The following is a 22,311-nucleotide window of genomic DNA, read 5'->3' as shown; positions in this document are numbered from 1 at the left end:
ACATTAAATTATACAAACATTTTTAAATGGTATCTTACTAAGATTAAGATATGTGCATTTGGCAAAAAAAAATGTATAAATTAATTTCGAAAAGCTAGTCAATTAGTGTTATTATTTTGTCTCATGGAAGTTTTAAAACTAATAATGAATATAAAGCAAATAAATATTTAAATAACACTGAATATATAAATGAAGTAATTTGAGCTAAATTGGTTAAATAATGATGTATTTTCAAATAATACTTAAAATGACTGTTATAATTTATATCATAGTATTTCACATTTTACATTAAATTAAATACATTTTATATGTATTTAATTTATCATTTGAAATGTACAAAGTATTTTCTTGTTTTTATTTTTGACATATACTGATATAGATAAGTTCTGTTTTAACGTTAAAAAACTAGAGAAAGATAAAATATATTTGGATCTTTCTTTAGTAGGTAGTGAAACTGACTAGACAATGTGAGTTTTCGCCAAAACATAATGTTAACATAAACTTGATATGAATATACATGACTATATTTAAATGATGCTACATGTAGTTTTGTAACAATAATATCGAATGTTAATAAGAAGCATAAAGGGATTCCACAGAAAATCATCATGTACGTATGTTCAGGGATTTAGGGATGTTTCACTGATATAAATATCGAAGATATTTATGCTCATGATATACAATAACGTAGAAGAAAATACGTTATTTGTAAAAATGCTAATACACCATAGTAGTAAGCCACTTGGCTATTCAAACTATTTTTTTAAATTTGTGATATGATTTTGGCGTTGAGTAGAATTTACGAATGGGAAATACGATTTCGAGTTGTGTTCATCTTACTCAAATAGCAATCAATGGGATTTTCCTCAACAGACAGAAGAAATGACAAATGTTTGAAAAGATTAAAGCAGCAACTGACTTACTAGTACTGTCGTTTATATTTATTATAGTATTTCAAGTCTGTGGTCTTTACATGCGCGGAAAGACTGTATAATTACATACTTATTAATTTGCATTCTAAGATCACACGCATACATAAACTTGCATGGTTCGTATTGGTGATTAATATAACATATATAAATGTATTTATGTAAATACACTAAATTTTGACTCTTCCACATATTCATTAAAATATTGATATTATATTATTTTATTATTTATATTAATATTTACATATGTTATTCAATTCATTAAAGTTTATTGAATATAATGGTATTTAAATATAAAATTGAAGAATTATAATTAAATAATGTTATAAAATTTGTTAATAATTAATTTATACATATAAAATATAAATAATTACTTGTTATTTAAGTATAATTATAATATAAGCATTATAATATAATATAATATGGGTAAAATATGTTTTATATGAGAAAATGGCAATAAAAACTAGTTAAGTGCATATTATGAAATAGCATTAATTATAGATAAGTAGTCTATTTATATAAATTAGTAATTGAACAAAATTTCTTTCTTAATAATCATGCATTTATTATAAAATTTAAAAAATAAGAAAACAAAATGTAAAAACTATTCAAATTATTCTGATGATTTTTAAAATCCCGTCTTTCTCACTGCACTAATGCAAAATAGTGTATTAAAAATTCTTTTTTAATCTAACCTTTTTAATCCTTTCTTTTACATAAGTTTTTGAGATTATAATTAAATTAGTAAGAACTATATAGCTAGGAAACTATATATTTAACAAAAAAGTATCTAATTTTTTAATAATAAAAAATCCTTATTAAAAATTAATTAAAAAATTAATTATTGTTTTATTATTATTAATAATAAATAATAATTAAAAAAAAATATTTATGTATTATATAAATTTTGATCTAATTCTTATAAAAATAGATATAGGCAAAATATTTACATCATAAAAATATTTTTTAGTTTAATAATTTCAAGTAGATTTAATCAATGGTAATATAAACGGAATCTTTTATTTTGAAATTGTAGATAACAAACATTTTTATGTTTCTCAATAATGGAATATAAAAATGGTATTTTCATTTAGTATAAAATTTAGATACTGCTATAAAAATAACGAGCGACCATTTTCATTAAAACAACATTTTTCTTATGAATAAAAATATTTTCATTTTTAACGTATAATGACACTGATATTTAATATCAAATATTTAAATCAATCTATTAACTAATCCCACAATTTTGACAAGTATTTAACATAGAGTAAAATAAAACTATATCAGTATGATACAATATTGTATTCTTTTTATAAATATTGATCTGCGATAATACCTAATTATATTAGTAAAATTAAAAAGCTATGAGTAGATTATTAGATTTAATAATATTTGTACATTTTACTAATGATATATCATACTTAACTGTCAATATAATTGTTGACATAATGGCAAAGTTTTATTTAAGTAAAAATTGATTATCACAATTAATAATAATATTTACAGAAAAATTCTACAATTTTTTAATACTAACCTTTAAAAATTTGTTAATTAAGTAAGGAATATTTTTGAAAAGAAATAGTTTTACAATTCTAATTATTTTGTACTGTGTTTCTTTGAAATACATTTATCTAATTTTTAGGTACACTTTTATTGTATTTACTAGACTCTGAATTTCAATATTTTGAAAATAATTTTGCAATAACAAATGATCAGAAAATTAATCAGTGCCATGTGGAAGAAATTTTGTAATTAATAGTGCAAAAGGCTACTACTTCTTACTAATGATTTTGTATAAGATAGCTTGTGGATACACCTATACAGGGGGGGGGCAAAGAGAGAGAGAGAGAGAGGGTCTAAATAGCTATGCATATATATATATATATATATATATATATATATATATGTTTTGACAGTTAATTGCATAAACATTTTAATATAAATTCGAATGAATTATGATAATTATAATATTTTGCTTTACGGATAAACGTTTATTCTTTTTTTAAAATTGATATCTTAAATTAAAATACATTATGACAAATTTTACGTACAATAAAAGTTATTCTTTTTTGTTGTAATAATAAGTAAAAATGATAATGTAATAATTTTTATTTTAATTCTTTTAATTAATGTATAAAATTGGTAATTTAAAATTTAATTCGAATTAATAAAATGTGCATTATATTGCTTTATAAAGAGATGATGTACAAACACTAATAAAAATGCAACGACATTCAAAAAAAATTTTTAAAATTAGTTTTACTAAAAGTTTTATGATGAACAATATTATATTTGGTTCTTTAGTGTATTTACTACCTCATACATTATAACAAAATATTTATAAAATAGTGATGAATATTATAATATATAATTTTCTAATTTATTAATTTTAATAATCTCCTATTAATATTTAATACATACATTACTAAAAAATTATAATTAAAAATATAGAACTGTTTCTGTATTAAAAAAATTCTATTCTTGAGCTTTAAAGTTATAGCTTACGAAACAATATTTTTTATACTTTAGTATATATATAAATCATAACTGATTTAGTAATTTAAAAGAAAAACAGTTTATTAAAACTACAAACTTAATAGAATATATGAGTAAATTGGAATACTCTAATGAAATAAAGCATAAGCATGTTATCAAAGAGAAATACTATATAGAATTTTTTAGTATGAATAAATAATACAAATAAACATTTATTAAGCATGTAATAAAAGTAATGTAGTGAAAATAAAAAAAAGAAAAGAAGCGTATAAAATTCTATTAAGAATTTAATAAAATTGAAGATTCTGTATAATCTATTACTAAAAATAAAACAATAGTCAATTTAAATTGGAAAGTACAAATATGTTAAAATATTTTAATATACTTTCAATTATTATTTATTTAAATAGATTATATACTATTATAAAAAAATAAGATTTTTTTGTAAGAGATTAAAAAAGTTTATTGCACTTATAAACTGTTTAAATAGTACCTTTGTTATAATTTGTAATTAGTTTTGCATAGTTAGAAAATATAAATAATAAATTGTATATAATAAATAAGTGATAAAACGATATATATATATATATATATATATATATATATATATATTGATTAATGAATCATTACAATTTAATGAAATAATACATTTCAGGTTTTCAAAGAGAAAGTTAAAAAATATGCAAATACTAAGAAAATAAATGGATGAGATAAAATTAATATCTAAAAATACACAGTTTTGAGAATATCATTTATATGTATATATATTCATACACATTTTTTTACACTTTAAAATACAGTTTTTGTTTTTCTCTTCCCTTTTTTCAAAATTTTTATTTGATTTTCGTTTTCTTTTTATCCCTCTTGTTTCTAATTCAATTCATTTTTCTTTCTCATTTGTGTTTTTGTATCTAGTCTTTCCTCGTCTCTAGCCACAAACTGATGGCTGCAGGGCGCGTTGTGGTGGGCTGCACAGGCTAGAGGGTTTAGTTAGGTGGGAGAGTGCGACAGTAGTGGGGTTATGGTGCGGGGGCGGTGTATATGCGGAGAATCGGAGAAATAAGCAGTACCTACTAGGCAGTGGATATGTGAGTTTCTTTGCACATTTTTGGTGTTTACTTGGCGAGGCGCTTAGTTTGCACGTTATGTCATAATAACGATAACAAAATTGATCGCGTCTAAAATTTGTCAACATCACAGTTAATACATTATTGACACTTACAATGTTCATTATTATGATAGTTTTTATTTATTGAGTAAAATACATTTATTATTATTAGTAATCTATTTACCTGTAGTAATAACGCTAATGCAGTGCTACTGTATAAAAAAATCAAAGACGAACTCTGAGTGGATGCTTGCAATGTCTAGTATATTTTTTTAAAAGAAATCCGGTCAATGTACTGTTAGTATCTAATTAAAAATATTCGTTTCAAAATAAAAAAAAACATGTTAATCATGTAATATTATTTAATAAAACATTTTATTACATAGTCAATTAAGGTATTAGATTATAGCCATATAAACACACAGCCGCATGTACTCACACACATAGGTGGTGAAGTGACAATGAATTAAAAACTATACAATTTCAATTGTGCATTTTTTCAGTCAATGTGTAATATAATTATTATAACATTTCATATAGGGCAATGACCTTTCAGAATCGAGTAGCAAAGTATAATTTTTCAAAATTTTATTGAAAAATTGTAAACTTCGGTTATTCTATAAAAAATTATTTATTGTTTCATACCGAATACTAAAATTACGCACAACAATATTAATTCCAAAGAAATTTAATTTAATAAGTAAAATGACCGATTATAATATATTAAATTAAAATATAATTTATATTTAAATATTGAAACCAAATTTAAGTAATATTTGATAATACAAGTAATATGTTGGGAATATAAAATAATAAAATTAATACATTTGTTAATATTATATTACATTATGAGAGTTAGAACTCTGTAAAAATGATTTATAATTTTAAAAACCAAATAATTTTAATACAATAAAATTCAGAACATCGGTTTATCAGTGTGTAAAATTTACTGCTCTTTGAATGGAGTAATGAGCTCGGCCCCTGTAAGGGGCATAGTGCCCCAACGTCAAAGGCGCCACCACCGCCATCATATAAAGCACCAGCGACGTTACAATACTACCCATAATAAAAATGAGACAAAAACACAATCTATTAAAAATAATTTAGGAAATAATGAATGCACGAAAAAAGAAGAAATTTATGGTAAGCGTCCCAAAGTGAATCCAATATTTCTGTGGGCAGCACAACGCGAACAAAGAATAGTCGAAGTTAGATGTGAAGATTATGATAAACGAAATCGTATAAAATTAACAAAAACTGCACAGGGATGGCGTTCAATACCTCGTACAGTATTGACCGCATATCCTGTCATGGAATCTGTCATAGAAAATGAAATCGAACAAAATTCGGTGACAATAACTTCAAAAAATGAAGAGAAAGAAAATTCATCTAGGGATCAGGTTGAGATAAAACAAATAAGAGTTGGTGAAGATACTCGAATCAATAATGATAGTAAAGTAAATAAAAATAAAGAAGAAAGAGAGAGGTATAAACAAAAAAGAAAAAATTACACTGAACTTTCAAAAAACAAGAAAGAAAAAATCAATTCAGAAGCAGAAGAATTTTCTATTAATGAAACATTAGTATCTACAAATTGGAAAATGAAAAAACGTAGAAAACTTGATAAAAATAAAAAGAGGAAAAAGTTATATACAGAAGAGATTGTCATGCGTAAAAATAAAATCTATAATCAAAATAAAATAAAATTTAAGGAAGAATCTACTAACAAAAATGAAGAAATCGATGAAATCAGAAATACTAAGGAATTTAATATAAAAGAGGATAAAAAGTTTCAAAAATATATTAGTAATTCTGAAAAAGTTATGACATTAGTTGATAATCATAAAATGTATAATGATTTAGAGAAACTCGAAAATAATCGACATTTTCAGCCACGCGTGGTATTGGAACAATTGCATTTATCACAACTTCCTATTAGAATACATCGAAGGTTAATGACCAAGATTGAATCTGAAAAGAATTATAAGAAAAGCGAAGGAAATAGTGAAAATAATGTTGATGAAATTGTATTAGATAATGTAGAAAATAATAATCAAAATAATAATGAAAGTCAAATTGATTCAGAAAACGAGGTTATTCTTAATGAAGAAGATTGGTTAGATATGCTAAATATATTAAATTCTGATGATATTCCAATTAATGTTAATAAAAAAAAAAGTTGTTTAATTGATAATAGGAACCTAACTAAAAGTTCAAAAACACTTGATACAGCTATATTGTTAACTAACCAAATAAACGATAGTAACATTAATTTATTATCAAAGGAATGTGAAAAAAATCAACATGAATTAACAGCAATAGAAAAAAAAATTAAATTTGAACGAAATAATATTAAACATCGTATTGGAAGTAAAAGTTTAAACGAAACAATTCAAAGATTGGAAAAATCAATAAATAATCATAAAAAAATTAAAAGTGTATCTGATATTTTAATCACTTCTGAATATGGACTTAATAAACAAAAATTAAATAAAATTAAGTATACACCTTATGATGATGCTTCTCATCAGCAAAGTAGAATAGGTTTCTGTAATTCTACATCAATATCATTAATTGATAAAATTCAAGAAATAAACGCAGAAAATGACATACTAGAAAGTTCAAAAATTTTACGTATTTTAAAAAATACACCAGGTTTATCAGTATCATTAGCTGTAAGTGGCAGAAAACATACTAATTTTATAAACACAATTTCGTCTGGAACCAAATTTTTGCCTTCTAATAGAACACCAGATTCTAAAACTAATGTTACTGAGGAAATAAAATCACTTCCAGGAATTTCTATTGTAATTCCAACCTATTCAAGTAAATCAAAACAAAAATCATCAATTTTAAAAAATAGAGTAGATTTGCCTAAAAGTACATTAAACTTTTCAAACAATGAAATGTGCCATTGTGACATAAATAATTGTGAAGATGAAGAAAATCAAGAATACGACTCAGTTATAGATAAAATTGAAAATCAAAATAATTATAAAAGGCATAGTATTAAATGTACTTATCGAAGTAAAGATTTTCAACATTTTTATGATGATCAAGGTAAAAATTTTTTAGTAGATTCAACTAAAGTACCAAATCTTAAGCCACTTATTCAGTTATTTTATAAAAATAGTGAATCACAAACAAATTATTCCGATTTGTATCAATATAAAGAAATCGATAATTTAGATGAACAAATTATTGACGACTTTAATTCACAAATTTTACCACAACCTAGTAGAATACCATATTTAATGACATCTCCGAGACAGTCTTCAGCATATTTAGAAAGACTTCTGCCAAGTCCTCCATGCTCTGTAAGTTGTTCAGAAGATGCAAAGAATGATTTATCTTTTAAGGATATCCTTTCTTCACCAAATATTGATTCAAGAAATCAAGTTGAAGAAGATCAAGTAACTGATTTGAATAATTATTGTGCTTTTGAATTAAATCCATCTTATAGTATTTCTGATGATACATACCTACAAAAATCTTCCATAACTGACAAAGTTGTTATAAATAAAAAATCACAAAGACTAATAACAACAGACATTGTAAATCGTTTAGAAATGAAAAATCACACAAATTCAATAATAAATGATGATGTGCAAAATTCTTTTACAAAAGATTGTATTTCATCAAAATATCCTTTATCAGCTGATTGGACTATTAACCAAAATAAAATCGATAGTAATAATGGATGTTTACCAAATAATTCACGATATACAAATCAAGATGAATTTATAAGCAGAATGAAACTCCATGAAATGTATGTCAGTCCAAACATTTTTCTAGATCCAGCGAGTCAATTGCGAGAATTAATGAATACTTCGGGACATTTGATTCCAGATCCTCTGTTAGTACCTAGAGATTATCTCCCCCTTTTAGCAGGTGCACCTTTGATTGAAATTCCAAAACTTCTGATAACAAGACCTGAATTGCGATTGCCAGAGGCTCTAACAAGACCAGAATTACTGAGAGATCCTGATCTTCTTGTTATTTCTCTTACACATTTACAACATGTTCTTGATTATGGAGAAAGATCAATTGGAAAAGACCATCAGTCAAATCAAAGATTAATTAATACAATAAATCAAATTGCAAGTGTTCAAAAAGTATCAGAAAGCAAATGTGAGCAGCAAAGACCAAAACTTATTTGTAAGCCCATAGGTAAACTAATGCCTAGACCAGTGGATCTTTCAAATAATCAAAACTTAAATTCTTATCCGTCATTATTGAGGATACGAAGTGGTTTATTAAAGCAAGAATCTGAAGTATCCTCTACTGCAAATTCTCCAGATGAGTCACGATTATGGCATCCGTTATTTGGCAAGTAAGAACTATTTTTGTTTTTATGCATAATAATTAAGTACTACGTTGCATACAAATATTTTTTTTTCATAATTTTAATTTAAACTGAAATTGGTATTAATTAAAATCATATAAAAGCGTATGAAAAATTAACATTTTACAGTATAAATATTATTCTCCTTAAACTGTTAAATAAGTGTTATATAAAAAATTAATGATTATCATTAAGACTAATGATTATTATACTTAAAAAACTGGCATAAACATAATTTTCTTATTATAAAGAACTGTATCTTATAAATACAAAAAATATTGAATTTATAAAAATGTAGAATAAGTAAAGAAAACATTGTAATTAAATAAATAATTATCGTTGTATGTAATAATTTGATATTATATTGTTTAATCAATTAATTATAATTCATAATTATATCTTAATGTTTTATTATGAGTTACAATAAAAATGAATTTAATGTTGCGATATACGAAAAAAATGATTGAAATTTGATTGTTTAGGAATTACATAAGTTCCTAATTATAAAATTTTAATTATAAAATTTTGGTATATTTATTGCACTACTAAATTTAAAGCATATTTTATAATGAAAAAGTATTAAAACATCACAGTATATTGACCATTTTTAAACAATTTAAAAATGTCTAGATACTAATAACAAAATAAATATTAATAGTAAACGTGATTAAATGAATGTTTATTAACATTTAAATTGTATCACTTCTTTTTATGGGCTATTTCTATGTGCAATAACATAAACATATGTCATTGAACTATTTATAATATAATTGAAATAAAATTATAGAAAAATAATTAAATGAATTCTTCTAAGTTTTATTAAATTAGTTCACATAAATTAAAAAGAGAACAAAAGTTGTACAATGAATTACTTAAAAGTCTAAAAAAAACGTAAATAACTACATTATTTAACAATTATTGAAAGTGATCCTAATTACTTAAAGAAATAACGATTTATTTTAAATAAATTTTGATATGCAAAAGTAATTATTGATTTTAAACTAATTTATTTGTTAATATTATCTAAATTCTTTCCGATAAATACAATTATTTTAGGATACTTCTTTTTACATAACTAATATTTACATATATATTAGAATTTAAAATAATATTTCAAATTATAGGTACTTAATGTTAATAAATAAATAATAAAATTTGTACTTGTAAAATCATTATGTTGATATAAAATTGAAATATCTATTAATTACAATTTAGATTTATGATCATGAACAATATTTATGTCATATTTCAATATTCTTTAGTTTACGAATACTATCAGTAATTGATAAGATATCTGTAATTTCTAATCTACTACCTATAGATGCAGTCATTTTATATGGTGTTTATTGTTTACCAATATCAGAATATTATCTTCATAAGTATTCTAATATTCAAGTTTGAATAAATCATTTATGGCATACTGTGCAGTAAAGAATACTTTAACATATATATTTCTTTAAGTAGTTAAATCTTGTCCTGATAACTACACTTTATTTACATTTTATTTTTGTGCAGTTTAACATTTTTGTATTTAATTATTAATAATTTTGTGAATAATGTCATTGAAGAAATCATATATTATATTCTTTTCTTCTTTACAAGATAGGTATAATCAAGACATTTACTAATCTCTGGATGTAGGTGGTATATTATATAATATAAAAGATTCTGTACAATTTAAATAAAATTCTTATTAATGTTTTCCTTTAACTAATAACAATGTAAGAAAGGTGCGTATATAATATATTGATTAATTCAAACGATCTTACAGATGACTCTAAGTGCATTAAAAATAAAAAAAAGATTAAATAATTATTTGAATTATTGTTTATCTTTTTTCTTTTCTTATTCATGTTTAATTTTACACAACCGAACTATTCTTTACTATCATTCGTATAGGTCAGTGATATACTCCTGTATTTATCTCTCCATTTTCTTAATTTTATCACATTAATAATTTATTTGTTTATCTTTAATAATAACGTCAGCGCTTTGATCTATATTCGTAATGTTTTAAGGAAAATGAGAATAATCCCATCTTAACATTTTTTCCATATGTTTTATCAATTGACCTTTACAAATATTTTTTAATTCTTTTACTGTATTTATTTTTGCATTTGAAGATAATATAATTATGAACAAACATTTATTAAGAATCTTAATATATATCTACTAATTTTTATACTTTACATTCATAGTATATTTTTATATACAATACTTACAGTTTAATTATTTACAATTACTATTATGTATAGCTGTTGGTTAAAAATTATAATTAATTTTAATATTAATAAAATAGAAACAATATTGGCAGGAATTGGAATAATTAAAATTTTCTATTTTCCAATTTGATTATAAAGCAATTACTCATAAAAAAATTCAATTTTTCAATTTATATTTTCATATTATCCTGTATAACTAAAGAAACTCATTTCATTTATATTTTAATAGAAATTATTAATTAATATTTATTATGATTTCAATATATTTATATTCGTTTTTTTTTCAATAATAAGCATTTTAATTTGTATCTACGACGTTATAAATAGGATAAAAATAATAATAATAATAATGAAAATATTTTATATATGTTTATACTAATGGATTAGTTATAAATACTATGTATATATATATATATATATATATATATATATATATATATATATATATATATGACAATTAAAGCTTCGGGTGTAAAAAATTAGTTAAAAAGTGAACTTATAATTGAATCTCATTACTATAAGCAACTAATAAATTATTTATATACCTTAGATATATATTATATACCTTATATATATACTAATAAATTATGCAACATCCATAATTGCAAACTTTAAACTGTATATTTATAAAGATATTAAGAAATTGTCAAGTATGCATTTGTCAATACGCATTAGCCAAGTATAGATAATAGATTTTTTACTCATATTTTAATCAGTGGAAATACTAAAGGTTTTCAAATATTTTTAAATATATTTCAAATATATACAAATAAATGCATGGAAATAGTTTAAACGCAGAAAAATGTAGAAGTAACATTGCATAAATTAATATTTTTGTACACGATAAATAAAAAAAAATAAATAAGGATAAAAATATTTTCAAAATATAAAAGTTTATAAATGTTTTTATATAAATTTTATTTAATTAATTGGAAAACATAAGATTTTTTAAATTATTAGATTGAGTTTATCTTTTTATGTTCTTTTTAAATCGATAGTTAAATTAAAAAAACGACTATAAATAACTTTAGCAAAATTATAGATATTAAATTATTATTGCATCTCAATTTAAATGAGAACAGTATGAATATGTGCCAAATAACTATTGTATACAAGCGATTTTAGTAATTAACGCTATATTCTTATTTCAGGTCAGTTTATCTCTAGTCTTACTTTCAGGATGAATGTAATAAAAGTGTAGCTTAAAAGTTTTGCAGTATTCATTTTAAAAAGATAAAATTGGAATGATTTTCTAAGAGCGTTTTTAATTAAATTTGCTCTTAAACATATTTGAAAAACATACGATATGAAGTATCCTTAGTGAAATGGGTTGATGTAGTGCAGGAGGTTAAGAAAAAGCGGTGTATTTCGAATGGATTTATAAATTCGTTAGTCTTTATTACAAATAATAAATTTAGAAATCTATAAAATACTATTCACTAGTGTATTTACTTTCCTTTCATTATACATTTACCATAAACCGAACTTTCCTCTACTTTAATTGGTTTCAAAATTTTATAGAACTCATTTTTATTACACCTTTCTTACTGTAGTTACATAAATACATAATTTATTTAATTTTAAATATTTGGAAATAGAATACTAGAAAAAATTAATTTTTATCACATTTGAATTAGATAGACTTTAGTAAGGTGTATTAAAATAATGTACTTTATTTATCACAATTTTCTAGTAGTTGTTTTCGTAATTTTATGAAACATTTATTCTATTTCGTTGTATGTTTTAACTATTTGAATTGGGATTATACTAAATTTTATGTATAATGTTATATAGTAAAATTAAAATTTTAAATAGATAATAAGCTAAAGACTTTTATTAGTTTAGTGGTGATTTTTATGATATAACAATAAAAATAATAATATCAATGTATATTAGTCGATCTCTAAATATTGTCAAAAGTATACAAAAACTAAGCACATTAATTTACAAATACGAATATTATAGAATAATACTATAATACTATACTAAATTCTTAATATAAATGTATGTAGTTAATCGCATATTGCATACTGCATACACGTGCAAAAACTAATCAATTAAATTTCTAGTATGCATTTAGTAAGCATATACAAAAGCTGAACAAATATGGTTATAATGGTTTTAAGTATTAAAATTGACGTTAAAAAAAAATAATTACAAAAAAGTTCTTGTTTAATTTTTCGAATCTTCTTCGATTATATATTGTACTGGATAAGAAACATGCGAGAACTTTAATAGTTATAATAACTTAATAGGAAATTATTATTAGAAAATATATTTTTAATTTTTTCGATATTCAAGAAACTCAAAATTAAACCTACTATTCTGTGTTTATTTCTAAATTAGAAATATATTTATGAACTCTCTATTATATATACTATAATAATAATTTTTTTCGTTGATATTGCATAATCAGTTAAGGCAAAGTTGAAATTAAAAAGGCAATATTTTAAAAATAATGTGTATTTATAGCTTATCCATATTTTTTATAAATCAAAGTGTGTACCGTTTATAAACATTTGTATTGCAGGCGTATATACTTTTGAATGATTTAACATCATAAAATTATTGATCAGAAATTTCAGCATGATTCAATATTGCTACACGTTTCAATAGTTATAATTATTACAAAATCTGATCAAATATCACGCATCTATATTAAAAAAAATATAACTTATGAAACATAAAATCAGTAATATTATTAAAATCAATTATTTATTATTAAAAACATTTTTCAGGTTTATACAATTTTCAATTGATAATATTTATTATAATAATTGTTTATAATATTTTACTTTTATAATTATTTGAAAGAATAACATTATTTTTGTTTAAAAATCACATTTTTCTGTAGAAAAAACTTTGTATATAATATTTAGTATTATATATAATAGTTTTTACTTTTTTAAAAAATACATTTATAAACACCTGTATGAAAATCTACTTTGTAATAAAATTCAATTTTACTATTGTAATTGAATATAGAATTTTGAATATTAAGTAGTGTGCAGAAAGTAATTTTGGATTAATTTTGATTGTTTTTAATGTATTTCGAGAAGACGGTAGTCAGTTACCAAAAACTACTCATGGATAAAATCGAAATTTTTTTAAAAAAAAGTTGTTATTTATTTCAAAATATGTATTTGACAATTAAATATCATTTATTTAAAAATAATGTAAATATGTTTTTACGTATGTTTGGTACATATATAGGATTTGTCCCCTTAATCGTAATTCAAAATATTTATAATCACCTTAACACAAGTATTTAGGTATTTATATACTACTGAGAGCGCTTTTGAGAAGTTTGAACCAGAAGCCAAAGAAGTCTCAATCATGCTGAAAAATATTCCTTATTATTTTATTCTTTGCACTTTATTTCCGTATTAGTGCATACCTATGTTTGAAAATACAAGGGGAAGTGAACAACTGATCGTTGGAATGCATTGTAAGTTAGTGTAGAGCAATGTAGGTTGAACAAACGGACGATCGAACGAATCTCAGATGAAGGCGGGCAGCGCCAATAGGCAATGGAAGATATGAATAGGAAGGGGAAATTTCATTTTAGTCACCGTAGTCTTTCCTAGGTAACCGATCGATATATTCAACTATTTGTGTATGCGCACGAGATTGCGTGCACGTATAATAACGAGAGAACAAAATTCGAATGCTTCAAATAATAAATAATATAGTCTATAAATAATGTATATTTATACCTATATATTAACGATTTCATTACATTTATGTTATAAAATACTACTATATAATTTTATATTAAATATATATTTGGATATTACAGAATACATGTATGTAGTTAATGATAATTGTAAAGATTGAAAACTTTTGTTTGATATAGTATTTAGCAATATAGTCTTTAGAACTCGCTGAAACAGAAAAAAGTAAAAAGAAAAAATGTAACCAGTAGTATGTAAGGGATGACTTGTGCGCAAGAGCAAGAAACACCTCGATCGATCTCTGTACCAACGACGAGTCTTCAACGTAGAAGTAAAACCAGGGACTAATATTAATAGTACCAAAGTTTAATTTCTTAGTTAATAATATTAAACTAACTAGCAATAGCTGTTCTATTTTATACGTTGTCTTCTTGAGTATTAGTTATATTTATTTCGTATTAATTGACAATACTTCAATTGAATACATTTATGTAGAATAACTATTGTCTGGGCGTAGCTTTAACAACTTACGTTTAACATCTTACTTATAATAAATTAAATATTTATTGACAAACTATGTATACGTATGTTAATATATAACATACTAATGTATTTGTACTTGAATACCTCAGTGTTTTTTTTATATAACCAAATAATTTATTCAAATAGAATATTAAAAAAATTATTGGAATATAGTTATAAAAATGTTAACGTAAATGATTTAATTAGAAGAAATGTATATTACTTTTTATATTACGAAATTATTTTCTTACTGAATGTATAATTTTAAATTTATTACTTTCATATTTATAAACTCATTAAATCATAGGAAGTACGTACATTGGTTACTTTCACTGTACAAAAAATTCTTAACGAGAATAATTTGATGCAAATATGATTATATACATACATGCACTAGTGTACATTATAATATATTATAATAAACATGTTTAAAAGTAATTCCTAAATTATTAAAATTTGTTTGTATAAAATGTTTAAATAGAAGAAAATTTCTCTTCAATTATAACTTTAAATAAATAAAAGGTATTTAGCGAATTTTATTCGATTATACAAAGTTATATTGGTTTTTTTAACATTTATTGAAAATTGAAGAAAAATTACATACTTATTTAATTATTCAATATACATAAGAATTTAATAAAATTTGTTTTGATATATACTTATTAAATAACACTAGAAAATTTTACTAATTGAACCATATAACCATATTATTTTTCAAGTGACTTTTATATTACTCTTTTATATTTATTTTGGTTTTCGTAAGATAATTTTCTTATTTTATCATCATCATTTTTAATTTTTTGAGTTATAAATACAATATTTTGTATGATATTTATAGTTTTTTAAATGATTTAATAATTAAATATTAATAAAATGAAATTCAAAATCTTTAAACTTCATTCATTTCGAATATTTTTTTCTGTATATTGAATGAAAATTTCTTCTATATATTTTTTAAGCTTTTTTAATATTCTTATATTTACTTTGAAATTATTATAATAAAAAGTAATATATTTAAATATTATGCAAAAATGTAATATAATTTTTAATTAATTACAGTTATATTATATATGCGACTATACATATATAATATATAACATAGTTTTCTATTTACTACTAATGAAATAGTACTACAGTAGTGAAGTAGTAATACATTATATCATATTATTGTATAATCTTTTCTAATAAAATTATAATAATTATGGCACTCATAATAAATTTGCTGAAATTTAAGCGATTTTATTTGAATATATTATTCGGCATAGTAATTTGAATAGATTGGGTGATCACTGTGATTATAATTAGTTAAAAATATTAATGTTTGAAAGTTATTGAATAAAGCCAAAAGGGTATATAATAGCAATGGGGTTATTATAAATCAGTAATGAATTTTTAATAACTATTATTGCAAAAAGTAATTTGTTTCTATCAACACGTATTTGCTAACTTCTTAATTTTAATTTTAAAAGACATAAATAAATAAAAATTATTAAATCAAATTGATGTATAGATAGGAAAAATCTATTACTATACTATATATACGAATTTTTTTAGACGAAAACAAATGTAGAAAGTATATATATTTATAGTACTAGAAGTAAATATAATCATTATGAGTAATATTAGTTAAATATTTTTTATATTTTTATTTACTGATGATTTATTTTTGTTATATTTCCTAAAATTTTTACAATATAAAATAATATTCCTATTATAGCATTTATTCTAAAAAATGGAATGTATGATCATTAACAATCGCTATATTGTTAGTAGCTCGAATATTCAATTGTAAACAACATTAAAGGACTGTAAATTTTTATTTCCATTGTGCATATAGTGAGGAGAGATTGGGTTTACTTTCGTTTGTTTTATGATAGTTTTTTATGGCTCTTTTTGTTATACAAAAGGATAAATTAAATCGAATACGCAGGAGTTACTAAAATCTCTGAAGGATTTTAATACCGTAATATTTTCAATTGTTCTTTGTTAAATGCTATACTTACATGTACTAGTTTCTAAGTTATGTATATTTTTTATGCATTAACTTAATACAATCATAATTTACGTTCATTACAGAGTGAAAAACATTACAGATTGTTAAAATGAATTGTATATATTTTTCGTTCTTTCCAAGTCTATATATTCCTGAAAATCATATTTTAGAAGTTTTTACCGATGTATATTTTTTAGTTAATACTTTTTAAAATAAATCCTTAATTTTAATTTATATTTATTTTTCAACTTGTGGATTTTATATTGAAATAAATTATTGAATTATTGAATTATCTAGCTTAAGAAAGTAGTAAAGATTTTATTTATAACTTAAATTTAAAATAATAAAAAATATATTTATTAAAAGTTTGTAGAAGAAATATAAAAATTAACAAGTTACCATTCTTTCCGAATATAATATTCTTTTAAAAAAATAATTTTATACTCTTAAATATTCATCTTATTTTCTATGATTTCAGATTGGTTCTCCTATAAATCTATATAATATTGAGTGTATTTAATGTTTCTGTTATATGTTAATTATTGTTTAATAATATTCAGATCTTTTAGTTTATAGATATAATTAAAGAATATATATAATCTATGTAATTTAAACTTTATTTTGCTATAATAGTAGTTTTCATGTTAAGAAAATAATATTTATGTAAATAAAATTAGTTATGATCTATTTTAGAACAAGCATTATATTTTAAACTGCACGTACTTGAGAAAATAGCATAACCTCATAATATTTATGATACTATCGATATTTTTGTAATATTTTTCTTAGCTATATATGTTTTTGACTTTTTATAATACAACTACGTATTTTTTTTTATCATAAAAGTAATTATAAAGTTTTTTTACTTTTCTCGGTAATGATTTCTCTTTCACGAAGGAAAAGTACTTTAATTTAAATTTGAATTCTTTTTTATTTATTTATTGAGTTATCTTCAATAAATATACTGATAAATTTAACTTTATAAATTTATTAGTTAAAAGGTGATCATTATTGTTATTAATCAAAAAGTTATTGTCTTGTATGTATTTCATGCAATCGTGGTAATATAATGATAAACTCTTATAGTATTCTAAAATAAGATTTGTTGTTTACATTTTTAAAATTTTGTATTTGATTTTACAGAGTTGTAGCGAAAATCATTTAAATGATCTAATTATTACATCAAAGATTTGATTGAGCCAGTGTTACAAATTTGTAATAAGCAAGACACACGCCTAACTTGTAAACTATTCGGACCATGCTTTATTTATATTATATTAATTTTACTTTACTATCATGTAAATATATCAATGAAATAATAATGTAAATACATGATTTTTTTGAAGAAACAAAATTGTAAATATAAAATAAAATTATAAATATTAAATTCATATTATTAAACAAATTTTAATGTTTTTAAATATTTTGGATTATTAATTATATTATACTATAGATAATTTTAATTAATATTATTGTTATAGGTTAGGGATGTTAGGGGCTATGAAGATATAATTATACTATATTAGTTTTTAAACTTGACAATTAGCATTAATATATTTATAAAGTGATAGAATAATTACAAGTTCTATACTTATCTTCAAAATATTATCTAATAATAACCCGAACTATATAATTATTAGTAGCAGTATTACGATAAAAAATATCTTTATCAAATACCAAGTAATATAATGGTGCAAAGAGAAAAGATAATTTTCTGAAATATTATTTTTATTATATAGTCTTTATCACTTAAAATCAAGAAAAAATGCAATCCAATATTTTATAAAAAAATTACAAAAATCATCATGTGTAACAGTATATTTAAAAATGATATTTATATATAATGTACTATATTATATTTATAGGTGTATTATCAATATTGACAGTGGATCCTCTAAATCGCAATTTGATTTTTGTTTGTCTTAATTGCATATCCTTATTATACAAATATATTTTAAGAATGTTTGGTTACCTTCTAATAAATTTGAAAATTTTCACATGAATTTTATTTAATTATGTAGTAAATGACTATTTTATATACAAAATAATAATATTATTTTACATATTTGCCAGGTTTATTCAAAGAATTTAAGTATTTTAAAAGAAATTTAATTAATTATTCTGTTATTTACTGGTGTTTCGTCCTTTTCTCATAGTTTCTCATTTGCGTTTTATATTGCGATTCTTTCATTCTCATAATCGTTAAGTCACAAAGTTGTATAGTCGTAATATAATTTTTGTTATTGTTAACATTTTTATACATTTTTTATAATATATGCCTTCAGTTAAAATCACGAATACTATTTTTTCCTCATACAGATGTTGAAGAATAGTTATGAAGATATTGGAAATTCTACAACGTAACAAAAGTGCTTGAAGTAATTACAATAGAACAAAATGCAAGTATTATTTTATTTAAATATTCCAAAAATTTCTTCGAAATATCAGTGTCTTCCTTTTTTAATGTAATTATTATGTATACGTTTTCTTTTATATTCAAATTTTGTTTTATATTAATATTTGAAACCAGTTTTTGAACTCTTTTTATTTGAAAATCAACATTGATTGGTTCAGTTAATGGCTATTAACTTTTTTTATAATGACTCATATTTTTTTCTAGTGGCTCATTTTAGTATCGTTCAGTAAAATGATTTTATCTAGCATATATCTAACAATTATGTTTTCATATTGTTCTACATTCTTTTGTTATATATCAACGTAGAAATTTGTTTAATTTCATCCTTTTATCATCAAAGTCGAGCTAACACGATAAAAAAATTTTCTAATACAACTTTACTAATAACTAAGATAAACACTTAAAAATATGTAGAGATAGTAGACAACTACGCCTAATAACCGGCGTTCATTCTTGTTCTTATAGTAATGTGCTTCAACAGACTATTTTTTAAAATTTTATTTTGATCTTATTATGTGGAGTTTTATCTTTCCTATGCTCATGCTTTCTATTAATCCTATCCCATTTATCCTATTACATTTTACTTATTACTATATGTAAAATAAAAATATATATTTGTAGCAATGTTTTATAGAAATTACAAATTCAGTAATGAATTTAATAGGTTTCACAACATTCTTTGGCTATTTCTAACGTTCGCTGCTAAGAATAAATTTTTTCAAGAATTAGTAAACTTGATAATAAATATAAAAATTATTATAGATTTAAACAATTTTTTAAAATACGTTACTACAATAAAAAGATTTATGAAAATTTCATATATTTTAAATATTAATATCCCTGTAGAGGTATAAAATTTACTAAAATTACGTTAAAATATTATATATTATATAAATTTTATATCATCTTATATAAAAAATAAGTTAAAACACAGTATATCAATACTATTCATATTTTAATTAATATTTTTAATTGATAATATATATTATGTATTGAAAATTTTCCATCATTGAACGTAATGTCATCAATCAAATTAATCCACGAAAAAATACAAACTACTTAATAAAAAAATATACATGCATTTATTTAAATTATTTCTTAGAAAAGATTGTTAATGTTTTATATTTATTGCTTACTTGTGGCAATTGCATAATATATTAATTCGATTATGGAAATTGTTTAGCATAAAGCTACAAATATAATAGTTATATTGTATTCTAATTATTTAAACATAAAATTAATAATATTGTTATTGCTTAAAATAATCAATATTTAAATTAATACAGTTTTGTATATAATTATTTAAAAAATGACTGTATTAAGGCAAAGAAAGATTACAACAATTAAATATAGTTTTTATTAAACTAGATATCAATAATTAAATTCATTTTAATTATTATAATATAATAGACTTTATATTTACAATAATTGTATAAAAATATCTATACATATTGAATAGTTAATAAATAAATAAAAGATAAATAAAGCAAAATAAAAGATTAATTTTCATAATTTATTTTAGCCAAAAACAACGGCAACACCAATATCCAGGACAGAAACTTAAGCAACATCAACAGCAAGTATCTTGGCACAGAACATTAGCTTCCTGACTATCGTGATTCCAAGTCATTCCTTTTTTCCTTTTTACATCAAGCAATTCGTAAAAAGAGGTGATTGCAGTGTCCTTACAACTAAAGCAGTAAATTAAAAAATTTCATTAAACAGGAATTGAAGCTTATGAAGGGGTCATTGGTCAGAACAGAATCATTGACTAACAAACTCTGTAGCTTACTTTGGCAGATAACTGAAGTCAAGCTACTGGAAAAGAAGTGTCAATAATCATTGGGAATAGAGTCAAATAAATTGCGGAAATAGTGAATTATAAAAGAACAGACACATGTTTTTTTAACAATTTTCATTGAAAAAAAGAGAGAAAATTAAAGCAGATGCTTGCAATTGATACAAATCCATTACGTGAAAAGAAATCGTTTGATTAATGGTCAGGCTTTGAAAATTGTTTTGAGATTACTTTTTAATAATTAAAAAGTTCTACAATAAATAAGAAAATGATTGTATTATACGCCTGATGAATTTGTTTTCTTGATAATGCGTTGTATTAATAAAAGTTACATAATTATCATTTTCAGATGGAAATTATCGCTTCTTTTTAATGAGCCACACTTATGTATGTTAACATAAGGTGATTTTTTTCTATTACTTATTTTTAACGTGTAGCTTATTTGATTTTTTTGTATTTCTAATGAATGAACCGTTAATACAACATAAAAACTAGCTGCACTAAGTTAAACACCAACATACATAATTTTATACATACATCTATCATAGGTGCATGCACCCACGACATGTACACATACAAAAAATCGTGCAAACTATTTTTATCATTTTTTATATTTTTATTGGGAAAAGGAGTATATGTATTCTATCTCAAGGTGGATTAACAATTGTGTAAGCTCATAATATGACACATATACATATTACACTTTTCATTTTTTGTTCAATTTTATTATGCGACGACATTTTATTAATAAAAATATGCAGCACTTCAAACAATATTATATATTTTTTATTAGGATATATGAAAG

At 22.1% G+C, this 22,311-nt stretch overlaps 1 protein-coding gene across 3 annotated transcripts; it reads left to right on the top strand.

The window, feature by feature from the left end:
* Positions 1 to 5,396: 5,396 nt before the first annotated feature.
* LOC105366513 (protein PF14_0175) lies at positions 5,397 to 21,725 on the top strand. Of its 3 annotated transcripts, XR_913013.1 has the most exons (3): positions 5,397 to 8,869; positions 19,612 to 19,691; positions 21,231 to 21,303. XR_913013.1 is itself a non-coding variant. In XM_011504976.1 (2 exons), exons 1-2 carry the CDS (start codon positions 5,505 to 5,507, stop codon positions 21,316 to 21,318), a joined length of 3,453 nt encoding a protein of 1,150 aa, XP_011503278.1. In that variant the 5' UTR covers positions 5,397 to 5,504; the 3' UTR covers positions 21,319 to 21,725. The 3 variants fall into 3 exon arrangements, 2 of the variants coding, with proteins under 2 accessions (XP_011503278.1, XP_011503279.1); XM_011504976.1 differs by lacking the exon at positions 19,612 to 19,691 and having other exon boundaries at positions 21,231 to 21,725; XM_011504977.1 differs by lacking the exons at positions 19,612 to 19,691; positions 21,231 to 21,303 and adding an exon at positions 12,255 to 12,460.
* Positions 21,726 to 22,311: the final 586 nt, after the last annotated feature.

The sequence above is a fragment of the Ceratosolen solmsi genome, unplaced genomic scaffold (assembly GCF_000503995.2).
Source record: "Ceratosolen solmsi marchali unplaced genomic scaffold, CerSol_1.0 scaffold49, whole genome shotgun sequence".
Classification (NCBI taxonomy): Eukaryota; Metazoa; Arthropoda; class Insecta; order Hymenoptera; family Agaonidae; genus Ceratosolen; species Ceratosolen solmsi.
Note: the sequence above shows the minus strand (reverse complement) of the source record. Positions and strands in the feature narration are given on the sequence as shown.